At 38.7% G+C, this 14,950-nt stretch overlaps 1 protein-coding gene across 10 annotated transcripts in view; it reads right to left on the bottom strand.

Moving 5' to 3' along the window:
* LOC101826706 (AGBL carboxypeptidase 4) overlaps window positions 1-13,979 on the bottom strand; it is a 1,098,260-nt gene extending 1,084,281 nt beyond the window's left edge. For 7 of the 10 annotated variants that reach the window (XM_040756958.1, XM_040756964.1, XM_040756959.1 and 4 more), the window contains exon 1: window positions 13,799-13,979. In XM_040756958.1, the coding sequence (XP_040612892.1) occupies window positions 13,799-13,832 (34 nt within the window). In that variant the 5' untranslated portion in view covers window positions 13,833-13,979. The remainder of the gene's footprint in view (window positions 1-13,798) is intronic. The other 3 variants (XM_013114948.3, XM_040756957.1, XM_040756960.1) reach the window with 2 other exon arrangements.
* Between the last annotated feature and the right edge of the window lie 971 nt (window positions 13,980-14,950).

Raw genomic sequence — 14,950 nt, forward strand, 5'->3', positions numbered from 1 at the left:
ACAAACTGATATATTTATATAGTTTCAATATATGCATACAATTTTAACATGAGTATATGGCAAAATGATTTACAAAGATGAACATATTGTAATATTTGTAATATTCATATTTTTGTAAAGATGTCTTCATGTTTCAATGTATCAAACTCTTTAAATACATATGGATTTTATATGCAACTTAATCTTTAGATAGCATGTATCCATAGTTATACTTTCAACTTCACATACAGTAATTGGTTTTATTTCCTCTCCAGGCTTTCAAAGTCATCGCTCACATTTGCAGCAGCACCATCATCATGACAACCAAACTATCATCGTTAACTGAAATTTTAAGTGCCTAAAATAAATCTATCTTTCAACAACAAAATCATTTCCACACATGATTCTCTTATTTCTGTCAATGAGAGCTCAAGTTTAGTCCTGTGTCATTTTCTTACCTTGTTCTTCTGCATCTTTTGAAAGATAGGTACAAGGAACAGATTAACTAGATTTTGGAGACTCTTGTTACTTCTCACCAGCTATGTGAGCTGAAGCAATTTTCCATACCATTATAAACCTAAGTGCCATGTCTAAAAACTAGAAATCAAACAAACTAACCTAACAGAATTTTAAAGCCTAAAAGCAAGCTATACACTGTACTTAAAAAATCATGGATACTCAGAAATGTTATCAAGGCAACATCTCTTCCTTCATCACAGTCATCGAAAGCTACAGATACTTCCTTTGAAAATTTATTCATTATTATTTCTCTATTCTAAGGCCAAGACATAAGTAAAGGGCCTCCCAGATGGATAGTCCAGTCTCTAGGCCCTAGGCTCCAGGCCAAAACCCCAGGCCCACCCCAATCCATCTCAGCTGCACTAACCAGTCAGTAGGCAAGGTTCCTACAAGCAGGCTGCTCCACACCCCCATAGGACCCTGTAATCTACAAGTCCCACTCTGTCCTCAAACCCACCTATCCCCTGCAACCTCACCAGCTCCCTGAGACACAGACAGCTACTGCACCTATTGGTCCAAGAGAGGTTCCCTGAGACACAGACACAAACTGCAACAAGCAGGCCAAGAGTCAAAGACACCTTCTGCACCTATTGCATAAAGAGATGGGTAGATGCCAATGTTACAGTGCAATCAACAACCTAAAGATAAATATGGCAACATCAAAACCTAGTAGTCCTACAACAGGAAGACCTAAACACCCAACGCAGAAGAAGAAGAAAACAGCCTTAAAAGTGATTTCATGAAGATGATAGAGATCCTTAAAGAGGAAATGGCAGGAAAATCCCTAAAGAAATCAAGGAAAAGACAAACAAAAAATTGAAAGAAATCAATAAATTGCTTAAAGAAAGCCAAGAAAAAGCAACCAAACAAGTGAAACAGTTTAGGACTTGAAAATAGAAATATAAGTAATAAGAAAACAAAAACTGAAGATGGGGTTTAAAAGAGTTCACCAGAGCCAAGATAAATGATTCATAGGGATTTATTAGGAAAGCACTTACACAGAGAAGAGTAAATAACAACCACAGAAGATGCAGTCTCTGCCCTTCCAATTCTCTCTAAAACCCAAGTGAGCTTGAGCCAGCCCCTCCTCTATATTATAAAGGGTCACATCTGCACCCGAAACCACACCCACAGGGTGTGGCCACCACCACAAGTTCACTGGCAAGAGAAGATGTCACTACAACAAACCCAGGGAATCTGGAAATGGAAAATCTGGGCAAACAAACAGATGCAAGCATAACCAACAGAATGTAAGTGATGGTAAAGGAGAATCTCACGTATTGAAGATACAATAGAGGAAATGAATTCATTGCTCAAAGAAAACATTAAAGCCAACAAAGTCATAATACAAACTGTCTAGGAAATATGAAACACTATGAAAAGACCAAACCTAAGAGTAATAGGGAAAGAAGAAGACTGCCAGCCCAAATGCACAGAAAATATATTCAACAAAATCATAGAAGAAAACTTTCCCAACCTAAAGAAGGAAATGCCTATGAAGATACAAGACATGTACAGAACACCAAATAGACTGAACCAAAAAAAGTCCCCTTGTCACATAATAATCAAAACACAAAATATTCAAAATAAAGGAAGAATATTAAGAGTTGCAAAAAAAAGGCCAAGTAACATATAAACACAGATCCATCAGAATAACATCCAACTTCTCAATGGAGACCATGAAAGCCAGAAGGTCTTGGACAGACATTATGCAGACACTTAAAGACCATGGATTTCAACCCAGACTACTATACCCAGCAAAACTTTCAAACACCAGAGATGGAGAAAACAAGATATTCCATGTCAAAACCAGATTTAAACAGTACCTATCCACAAATCCAGCCCTACAGAAAGCACTAGAAAGAAAACAACATATTTATCCCTGGCACACGAAAGGACTTTGGGAGTCCATTCCACATGGAGGGATGCTCTCTCACCCGGGACACATGGGGGAGGGCCTAGGCTCTGCCCCAGATGATATGACAGATTTTGGAGATCCCCCATGGAGGGCCTCACCCTCCCTGGGGAGCAGAGTGGGGGTTGGGTAGGGGTTGGGTGGGGGCTATAGGGATTGGGGAGCAGGGGAGGAGGGGAGGAAGAGGGAGCTGGATTGACATGTAAAGCAAGCTTTTTTCTACTTTAAATTAAAAAAAAAACAAATGGCAAGTGGCTCTGTGTCAATAAAGTTTTATTTACTGAAACAAGCAGCCAGTGGGCTCTTCAGGTGCTACTCTTATATTAGTGTATGCATTTGTAAGTTAATTAGATGCCATAGTGTATGTAACCCAAATTTATTGGTCAAAAATTGATGAAATATGGTTCAGTATATTTGTATTTCATTTAGGTATTCACTAATTTGTTAAAATGTAAATTTTATGAGGGCAAAGTCTTTACATCTTCTGTCATTTTCCTTCTAGCACCTAGAAGCATCCTGGCACATAGTAGATAGTATGAAAATATATTTAATAAATGAATAAATGAAACTATTTTCCAATCAAAAAAGAAAGAAACGAACAAAAGAAAGAAAACATCAACCCAATAACACCACATCAGCAAATCCTAAAGAAGGGGAAACAGACTCACACTACAACCAAAAAAAATAACAAAAATTAACAATCACAGGTCATTAATATCCCTTAATATCAATGAACTCAACTTACCTATAAAAAGACACAGGTTAACAGAATGGATATGAATCAGTAGCCCTCCTACATAAAAATGATAAATGAACTGAGAAATTCAGAGAAACATCACCCTTTATAATAACCACAAATACAAAATATATTGGAGTAACTCTAACCAAACAAAGTTCTGTATGACAAGAACTTTAAGTCTCTAAAGACAGAAACTGAAGAAGATATCAGAAAGTGAAAATATATCCCATGCTCTTGGGTAGGTAGGATCAACCTAATAAAAATGGCAATCTTACCAAAAGCAATTTACAGATTCAATGCAATCCCCATTAAAATCCCAACACAATTCTTTACAGACCTCAGTAATACTAAACTTTATGTGGAAAAACAAAAAACCCAGAATAGTTAAAACAATCCTGTACAATAAAGGAACTTCTGGAGGCATCGCCATCCCTAACTTCAAACTCTACTACAGAGCTATAGAAATAAAAACAACTTGGTGGATCAATGGAATCCAATCGAAGACCTTAACATTAATCCATACACCAATGAATACCTGATTTTTGGCCAAAAGGCTAAAATGCTACAATGGAAAAAGGAAAGCATCTTTAACAAATAGTACTGGCATAACTGAATGTCAACATGTAGAAGACTGCAAATAGATACATATCTATGCCCATGCACAAAGCTCTATTTCAAGTGGATCAAGGATCTCAATATAAATCCAGTTACACTGAACCTGATAGAAGAGGAAGTGGGAAGTAGCCTTGAATTCATTGGCACAGGAGATCACTTCCTAAATATAGCGCCAGTAACACAGACACTGAGCAATCAATAAATAAGACTTCCTGAAACTGGAAAGCTTCTTTAAAGTAAAGGACACAGTACATAAAATAAAATGACAGCCTACAGAACTGGATTTTTACCAACCCCACATCTGACATAGGACTGATCTCCAAAATATATAAAGAACTCAAGAAACTAGACATAAAAATACAAAATAATCCAATTTAAAAATGGGGTTCAGAGCTAAACAGAGAATTAGCAGAATTCCAAATTCTCAATAGAAAAATCTCACATGGCCAATAAACATTTAAGAAATCACTCAACATCCTTAATCATCAGGAAAATGCAAATCATAATGACTATGAGATATCTTACACCTGTCAGAATGGCTAAGATAAAAAATACTGAGGACAGCTTATTGAAGAGGGTGTGGAGCCAAGGGAACACTCCTTCACTGCTGGTGGGAATACAAACTTACACAACCACTTTGGAAATCAGTATGGTGGTTTCTCAGAAAATTGGGAATCAATCTACCTCAAGACCCAGTAATACCACTCTTGGGCATTTACCCAAAGGACGCTCAATCATACCACAAGGATACTTGCTCAACAATGTTCATAGCAGTATTATTTGTAATAGACCCTGGAAACAACCTAGATGCCCCTCAAATGAAAAATGGATAAAGAAAATGTGGTACATTTACACAATGGGGTATTACTCAGATGTAAAAAACAATGACATCATGAAATTTTCAGGCAAATTGATGGGACTTGTAAAAAAAAAAAAACATCCTGAGTGAGGTAATGTAGAAAAATAAGCATGGTATGTACTCACTCATAAATGGAAATTAGATGGAAGGCAAAGGACAATCAGACTACAATCCACAGCTTCAGAGAAGCTATCTAACAAAGAGGACCCTAAAAGGGACACATGGATCACCCTAGGAAAGGGAATTAAATGAGATCTCCTGGATGAACTTGGGATGAGGGGGGTGTTGACAAAGGGGAGGGGATGAGGGATGAGAACATGAGGAACTGGGATGGTCAACAGGTGGAGGAGATGGACTACTCCCAGCTAAGACTACTAGCAAGAACAGAGAGGGTGTCAGAACTGGCCTTCCCCTGTAATCAGATTGAATACTACAACTACCATCATAGAGCCTTCATCCAGTAATTGATGGAATCAGATGCAGAGACCCACAACCAAGCAGAGTTCTGGAAATCCAGTGGAAGGGAGGAGGGAATATATGAGCAAGGGAGGTCAAGATCATGATGGAGAAATCTACAAAGACAGCTGAAACAATCTTGTGGAAACTCATGAACTCCAGACCAACTCCATGGGACCAAATTAGGCCCTCAGTATTTGAGAGACAGTTGTGAAGCTTGGACTATATGAGGGGCCCCTGGTAGTAGTACAAAGATCTAATCCTGTTGCATAAGCTGGCTTTCTGGAGCCCATTCCCTATAGTGGAATGCCATGCTCAGCCTTAATGCCCCAACTTAATGTGCCAGACTTTGCTGACTCCCCACAGGAGCCCTTACCTCCTAGGAGGAGAGGATGGGGGGGGTCCACTGGGGGAGGGGAGGGGAGGAATTTGGGAGGAGGGGTGGGAGGGAGATCTGTGGTTAGAATGTAAAATGAAATTTCAAAATATAACTAAAAAAAGAAGGTAGATGAAACAAGAGCATAAATTTAACTCTATATTGATGTGGACTACCAGGGAATATATCTTATCTGTGTATGTGTATGTAATATACATATGTATACTACATATATTTGTGTATGATATATATACATATATGACTGAATAAAATTAATAAGAACTATGTAAAACAGACATTACAAAAATTTTAAAAGTTATGCAGGTAATATGAAATTGAAAAAATTAAAGAAGAAGTTAAGGAAAAAGTGGTATTTTTTCCTTTCCCATATGCCTGTGGGCTTTCCCTAATAAATAATATTCCCATCAAGTAAAAAGCAGGCAGTACTGAGAACTGTATCAAACTTTGTCTCTTTCTAAAGATGGGAACAGCTATTCAACCACAACTGTGAATGAAAAACAACAATGGCTCAGCTTCACCAAATGTCCTGGGTTTTCACAAGAACCAGAAACACTTGTTTTAATAAAAAACCTATTCGTAGCAACTAATATCATTCTAATCTAATGAAGCTCTTTTTATATGCTTCATGGGTCCAACAAAATATATGTGATAGGTTGGTCCATCATAGTTGCTGTCTATTTGCAACCTCTGGACAAAGATATGCATAATACAATGTAGTAGAATAAAGGGAAATACATCTCAGCTCTTTACCGATAATGAAACTATTTTGATATGGACACTGAAATGAAATGGGTAACACCACTGGAATCACTTCCTCAACATTCCTGTATCATAAATTGGAGACTAGTCCTACCAGGCAGTTGACTTTTATTAATCTCATGGCGAAATAAGGCTCCACTAGATACCATTCTGCTGAACTTCCTTTTTGTTGCCATGACAAAAAGATTCTGGCCAAAAGCAACTTAGGATGGTAAATGATTTATTCGCTTTATGCATTCAGGTTATGACCCACCACTGAGGGAAGTCAAACAGAAACTTGAAGCAGAAACCATCACAGAACATGCTTACTTCTCGGGGGCTCATACAAACCAGCTTTTTTACATAGTCTGGACCACCTGCCAAGGGAATGATGTAGCCCACTCTAGGCTGGCACTATACTATCAATTAACAATCATGACAGTCCTTCACAGACTTACCCATAGGTCAATCTAATCTGGGCAATTCTTCAATTGAGACTGCCTTCTCAGTGACTCTAAGCTATATTGAGTTGATGGAATTAACTAGGGCAAATAGGCTCAGCTAAGCTTAGCTCACTGGTCCTATATTTTGTTTATATATCCAGTTGAATATATTTAATACCCCAAAATCAGTTCAAAAAGTATTAGTTTGCTTATATTTACTTTCCCAAGCCTACCCCAGTTCTGACCAGAGAGACCATCCACAGTGATATTTAACAATGATAGACTAGAAAAGTGACAGACATGGGAAAGACCAATACAGTCCTTTTAACTTCACATTACTACTGTTTTGATAAAATGTTATACACTAAAGGAATAAAAGAGCCTCATATTGTTTATGTTCCTATTTTTTATGTTTCTAAATTTATTATAACTCAATGTGCAATTGTAAAGCCACAACTTGAGCACTGTTAAGGGAGCTAGACATATTTGAGCAATGATAACTTTAGCTTAAAAGCTTTCCCTTCTTCCAGAACTCTGAGAGTGAGCCACAGCATCTCTCTTGTTCCTGTACATAGCAAGAGAGTGACTCAGAATTCATGGATCTAAGAGATCACTTTCTACATAATTGCCATTACACACACACACACACACACACACACACACACACACACATTCACATTCATTTAAATTTAAATTATAAAGAATGATATATAAATATACTATAATACATTATAAATATATATTATAATCTAGAAATAATAGATTCTGAATGAGTATGAGAAATAATGTGGTAGTAAGTGGAATACTGACAAGTCCAGTCAAACATTCACTCACCTAACATTACATTGCGCCTAGGATATATTTGTTTATAAATTCACGATAATAAAATGCACAAAGCTGAGAAAGTTGTACACAAAAAAGTAGAATGTGTCATAAATATTATTCTAAATAGTTTTGATGAAGCTTTTGGGACTCTTTCCTCAGCTCATAGTCAATGTCCATTCTTGAGAGTACTTTGCTTTTGTTTTTCCTTCCTTCTTCTTTAATTCTTTCTTCTTTTAATTATTTATTCATTTATTTATGAATAAGCAGTTTATTTTTATTTGTAATTTAAAATACATGGCTTTCTCTCCATCTCCTCCTGACTTTTGCTAGGATTTTCACCTAGTATATATTATATTATCTCTAATAAAATTGTCCTTGAACTTCAAAGAAAACTATATGAATAAATTTGAATGTTCATTTAAATTTTACTTATTTATATTTTCAAAATGAATAACACCTTTAAGTAAAAGCAAAAGATAATTTTAAGACTAATGAATTTAGTGAATTTTTTCTAATGTGTCCAAGTATTGTTTTACTTTTCATGAAAAGCAATGTTCTTAAATTTATATAACTAATATGAACAAAAGTGTACTTTTTGTCAGTAATATAATTATTTTATTAGCTGAAAAAATAATGGGCTATATCTGGCTCTATGGTCCAACAGCAGCTAGGGTCTGAGTTGATGTCCAGGCTCCTGTTGCCACAGTGGCTGTGTGAATGCCCAGGGTCTAAACAGTCAACTGAGACCATCTTGGTGTCCTTGCTGCACTTGGTGTCCTTGGTGTCTACTGTCTTGGGCCTTGCTGCAAGTGCTGCCACACTGATCTGGATGACCTGTGCTACCACTAGGGCCAAGGTGATGTCTGGGCCCAACTTGCTGCTGGGGGGCATATCTGAGTCCTTGTTGCTGCTGCAGTTATGGTCTGTGGTGACGTCCATGCCTGGGTTACCACAGGGGGTCTTAGGAACCAGTTGTGTTGAAGTCCCAAGGCTTGTGCTGACCCAGGTCTGTACTTCACTGGCCCTGGATAGCTGGCACTGCCCCTCTCTGGACACTGCAGCAGAAGAGCTAGTCTTGCCTGCCCCATGGGAGAGCTAACCTCCATACTCTGAATAGATAATCTTACCCCTCAACACAGGTATGGGAGATCTGGCCTAATGATATGGGACTAGGAGAGCTAGCTCTGCCCCTCACCTGAGGGAACTGGTCCCAGTGACTAGCTCAGCTACCACCCAGACCCACATCCTGGGCCTTGAGTTGGCCCGCTCTAACATCTATCCCATCTATGACCTCCTGAAATATGTGAAAGTACTGATCCTGTGGAACAATAACCACAGGATCTCCATGACTCAGGGGCAACAACACAGTATCTGGGAGGAGCTATGGTGAGGGTCCAGTGATGATGGTACACTGAAGCCTTGAACCAAACCAATGACTCATTGCAATGAGTCTGTGCAGGTGAGGCTGACTGAACAAAAGGGTATAGTGCATGACACACACAGTGCAGCTGCACTAGGATGAATAAAGATGGAGGAATGAGGTGGGTGCTGCAGGAATAAGAGGCAGATAAGGAGGGACAGGGAGGTGAGTGGGATTAGGGTGAATGATGCGAAATTCACAAGCAATATATACATACATACATTACATACATATATATGTATGTATATATGTAATTTCGTATGTAGGAAATATTCAATTAGACAAAATGCATCATTATTTTACTAGCATGGAGCATCTCTTTACTATAAGATGGACCTGAGAGTAAGTTCTTTAAAGGGTTTAAGATTTAGTTTTTGCTCTACTGGTTCATTTTCATAATACAACCTACATAATATACTTTAAATGTGTCTATAGTACTTTCTTTTTCAATTTTATTTTTTGACATCATAATTATAGTTTTCCCTTCCCTTTCCTCCCTCCAAAACCCCCCATATGCCCTCTTCTCTTTTTCAAATTAATGGTCTCTTTGTTCATTAACTGCTGTTATGTACATATACATGCATACACACATATGCACATGTATGTTTGTGTATCTGAGTGGGTGTTACCCATGGCATAAATATAACCTGCACACTCTGCATAAAGTTACTTGTATGTATGTTTTCAGAGTAATTTGGTATTAGATAACAAATTGGTATGATCTTCCTTGGAGAAATCTATTTTTCCCACTCCCAACATTCCTTAGTTGCCTGTAGTTCTTTATGTAGAGCTGAGATCTGTCTGCCCATCCACTTTATCATGTCTACTGTTGTCCTTGTTCAGCTCATGCTTAGGCAGTCATGTTGGTGAGACTTTATGGATGCAGCTTCTGGCATTACTAGAAAACACAATCTCACTGCAAACTCCTTTATCCCCTTAGATTCTTTCTGTCCCCTCTTCCAAAATGATCCCTGAGTCTTTAGTGCAAGAGCTGCATTATAGATGTATCTGTTGGGACTGGTCTTCACAACTCTGTACTTTGATGAGTTGTGAGTTTTTAACTGGCTCTATATATTGCAAAGAGAAGTTTCCTTGATGAGAGGTGAGGACCACAGTTATCTGTGGGTCTAAGGACAAATATTTAGAATGTAACTTAGGATCCTGCTGTTTTAGTTAAGTGGTAGTTGTAGGTGCTCCTCCAAGATACACAACTTCATTAGCCCTGGGTTTTTTGCTAAGTTTTCAGTACAAGGCATGGTTTCCCTATTGATGAGAAGGTATTCAGTCCAACTAGAGAGATGTTGTTTACTGCCAAGGTACACATGTCACTATTGAACTCTTAGGGTTAATCATGCCACAGTAGTCTTTGTTGTGGTTTGTGTCATAGCTGGATAGGACTGTTGTTTTCTTCCCTCTTTTCAAAGTTTGCGTGGTTCTTTCTTGTACCATGTAAGTTGGTCCTCAGGAAGAAGGCATTCAGGTCATTTCAAGCTCATGGGTCTCTGAGCTCTCTGTCTGAAATGCATGGTACCTTTAAAATTAGGGATTTATCTTCCATCTTTGGAGGACAACAAAGGGCGATATCAATAGCCTGCAATGCTTTTGGATCTCTTGGACAAATTTGACTAAAACTCAAGAGTGTTTCTCTTGCCTGGTGCTGAGTTTTGCTAGAAGATGGTCTTAGATCTTGGAAGGAATATTTAAACCATATATGTTGATGGAAGTTTTTGTCCTACCTGAACACACAGCCATTTAGTCCCAAATAAACAGACAGAGGCTAATATTATAAAATGTTTAGCGGATGGCTCAGGCTTCTTATTGGCTAGCTCTCTCTTAATTATTGACTCATTTCTATTATTCTGTGTATCCCCACGTGGTTTTGGCTTACCAGTGATGGCTTACCAGTATCTTCTTCCTCAACAGCTACATGGTGTCTCCCTCTCAACTCTCTCTCTCTACATTCCTCTTCCCAGACTTCTCCTAGTCACATGTAAGTTTTTTATACACAGACTAACAAGTATTATGGGATTTTTAGGTATATAAGCATGACTTTTTCAGACATTCTTATTATTATCCTCCTCATTTATCTCCTTCTTCCATCCCTAATTAGAGCCCACAGTTCTTCCTATTCTCCACATCTGATCACAGTACCCTGCTATTCTTCTCTCTGGTGCTCACTGGCATCATCCCCTCCCTGGCAATGGTCCCTTTTTACTTTATAGGGGTTTAGAGTTACTCCAGGATTTATTGTATGATAAATTATATAATATATTTTGATCATATTCTCTTCTGCTCCCCCAACTCATCCTAGAGTCACCTCTCCTCGCTCATCCACCCTACTTTGTATCCCCCCTCCCATCAAGACAAATCTGTGCTACTTCCACTGGGGAAAACCTACTGCTATTATTTTTCTACAGTGGCATAGAATTAAATCAATTCTTAATGACAGACACGTTCACATGATCTAGACAATCCCTCATTGGCATTCCCTTCCCAGATTATTCTAGATTATATGAAATGGCAGTGAAACTTAACCACCACACTTAAAATATGGATTAAGAAAGAAACAAAGATTGAGATGGCATAATAACTTAGATGACAGGTGACCTGGATATTCCCTCATAATTTTTCTTTCATCAAAGTTCCCAATTACCTCACCATTGCTAAATCTAGTTTCTCACTCCTCATTTCACATCACTTGGTAATATTTAGCCTATTGAGGATTTTGCTTACCTTGAAATAGTGTTTTGGTTGTACTCTCTCTGTTTATACCTTCTCAGTCTCATTGGAAAATACTGAAATATCTCAGTTCACCCTGGGCCTTCTCTCCCTCTACACAATTTCATCCACATTCATAACATTACTAATTATCTCACTTCCAAAATAATTATATCCATTCAGGGTTCAGATATAAATTCACTCCTTTGTCAATGTCTCCACTTTTTGGGTTTCTCAAGGATATTTCAAACTTCATATGACAAAAACTGAATTCACAACTTTCCCTCTCAAATCTAGGTAAGACCTCTTCTAATGCTGTCTTTGTAATGGTACCACCCACTATCTTTTGCACAGTATAGAAAATTATTAATCTCTGATATATTATATTTCACTAAGTTCTATTTTATCTGCAATGTCTCACTTCTACATCCCCGCTATTATATTCTAACAGGTTCTCCTATACACATTCTTATATTGTTAATACTTTCTACTACAGCTAGAAATTTTTCAACTATTCTAAAGATGTCATGTTCCCACTTCAAAGCCTTCAGCGATTTCTCATTTTCTTTGGGAATCTATACAAAAATTACAATGTAAAAATACTATAAAACTTGGCTTCAGCTTTCCACCTCTCTCCTCCCATTGCCCCCATGAGCTTCCACACACATTTTCTCCATTAGTTCCTTACAAAATATATTAATACCTGCGTTGAGGTCTTAGCACATTTTCTTTTTGTGCTCTTCATTTATCCAGTCTCTTTATATTTCAAGTAGACTATTACATCCAGTCAACCCAGTCACGTATTTATTGAGAACATATTATACATCAGATTTAGTTCTAAACCATGTAAAACTGATAGGCAGAGTAAAGCCCTTGTGGAGTTTATATTTTACTGAAAGGAAAGGGATAATTAATTATACAAATTAATAACTTTATTTATATAATAGATTCAAAGGGGATAAAAGACAAAAGGTATTCAAAAGAATCAAGAGCAAGTAGTTTGCAGAGCCTAATTTGGTATCTGACATAAAGTTAGCATTTAATGAACATTTTAAATGCATGAGAATAAAGGAATGTTCGTGGTAAATTATAAAAGAGCAACAACTGTAAAGTAAGGAAGAAATAGAGATGCCAATCAAAAAGAAACAATGAGATGCCTTAAAAGATAATAGTGCCTCGAATAAGTTTTTACTATTTCAAGTAGTTTATTGCTATTTGATCATATCAAATAGTTTATAGTTATGCTTCCTATATTGCAAACACTGATATTATTATCCCATGCATAAAATTTTCAGCTGTTGGTTCCTCTGCCTGCTTTACATACAAATCTCTTATATTCAAAGGACTCTTGCTTTCTTCTATTAGCCTATAAGGCATTTTGGTTACTAATTCTCTAAGTCCAACCAAACCCACAAGGACACTCTTAGAAACAGGATACTGGGTATCCATTCCTGTCAGAGTCTCTGCTACTTAAAGGGCATCTTATACTCACAGAGATATGGACATGTAACTCTTTGTGATTTTGAATGACCTTCAAGACCCCAAGTACACTCGTGCCCAGCTTCCAGCCTCCTTTGGTGGACTCCAAACAGACAAGAGTTATGAGAGATTCTTGAAGCCTCTTGTCTTTTTGGACTCACAGGAAGATATTGTGTACTTTCTGTGAGACTCCTTAGGTGGCCCTTAACGACTTTTCTCCCAAACACAAATATTCTGTATAAACTCCACTTCTGTGGAACCGATATGGAAGTAATATATCTTCCACAAGAACCTGCTTCCTCTCCCCAGCTCCAAATCATATCTCAGGAGGGATTCCTTGCAAGCTACCGAAGGACTGTGAACACCCTCCTCCTCCAGGACCTTGGCACAGTCCTCATCACAGGTACCCCTTGATATTAAGGGTCCTATATCTTCTCTCCAAGCCTTTTCTGAGCCCATGCTCACTCAAGAGTATGCACACTCCCCCCAAAGCCCTTTATCAGCAGAACTTTGAGATTCCCTGATGTCCACTCAGAGAGACACACACCTCCCTTGAACCCTGACCCTGAGGAAATAGTCCCGACGTGGTAACCCGCAAGGGCATCTCCTCAGGGGTAGGGCCATGAAGAGTTCCCCAGTCCCCTCAGGCCCAAGACTGGCGCCTCAGCCTTCCCCTGCTCCATGGCCCTCACAGACCTGCCTCAGGCGCCGTCTGGCTCCGCTCCGCCATTTTTGTTGTCCGTCCCTCTATGAACCCACGCAAAAACCACTAGGCAGTGGGGAGCGAGCGGTGGGATCCGCAGGCTGACAGAAGCTCCCTCAGGAAGACGCTGCACGACGGTTGCTAAGGAAACCGGCGGCCCCTGTACAGCGGGCTGGGAGCAGGGGGCGGGGCAGAAGAGAGCGTGCCTCCGAGGCTCCGCCCCCCGCCAGAGCGCACTGCCTTCAAGCTCCCTGGCTGTGCGCTGGGGACTCCACTAAGTTTCTTCCCTTAAACCAAGCTATAGCGTCCTGGGAACTAAGCATACTCAGCCGCCAGTGTCTTGCCAAGGCTAAGTCTGCAAGGATGACACTTTATTGCTCCTGGTGCCAATCAAAGTGCCTAGGTGGGTTGAAATTTCTATGGTTGGTGATCAACTCTAGGGACCTGGGATAAGTTTCTTAATTGCTCAGAGCTTCTTCCCTTCCTGTGCTTGGTCTTCATGGCAATGCTGAGTGACCTGTATTCAACTTAGATACACTGAGAACTAATTGTGTGCCTAGCACACAGAAGTCTTAAAGCCCATGGCTCTTTGTTCCTCTGCACCTGGGACATTTATCTCCTAATTGCCATCTGAATGGTTGCAGGTTGCTTTCTGTTGCTTAAATTAAACTCTCTCTTATTTCCTAGTTCTGTTGTTCTGGGCATGGCTGACTTGAAGAGTTTGAAAAAATTCTTTGATGCAGAAGAAAGATCACAAAGCTTTTTAGGTAAAAGGCTGGCAACATGCATGTAACTGTTCATTCACCTTCACTAAAATATAGGACAAGATTGGGCACCATAAGAATCTTTTACCAAAAACTGCTTGAAAAAATATCGATAGATATGCATAAAATCTACCCATCAGAAATGTCTTTGACACTTGAGCAGTTTAAAATTCACAACATATCCACACAAAGAGAACATATGCATGCTTTTCACAATCCTAATGACAAGTAAAAGCTGTGAGACTTGTGAGGATTTCCTTTTGGGAGCAGTCATTTGGGGCTCAACAAGACAAAGGAACTTCATTAAGTATAGGGAGATGAAAACAAAAAGAATGAGAAGGATCTGCCTTCCATGACCTTATAACTTTATATTCTTGATAA

The sequence above is a fragment of the Mesocricetus auratus genome, unplaced genomic scaffold (genome assembly GCF_017639785.1).
Source record: "Mesocricetus auratus isolate SY011 unplaced genomic scaffold, BCM_Maur_2.0 Super-Scaffold_100014, whole genome shotgun sequence".
Classification (NCBI taxonomy): Eukaryota; Metazoa; Chordata; class Mammalia; order Rodentia; family Cricetidae; genus Mesocricetus; species Mesocricetus auratus.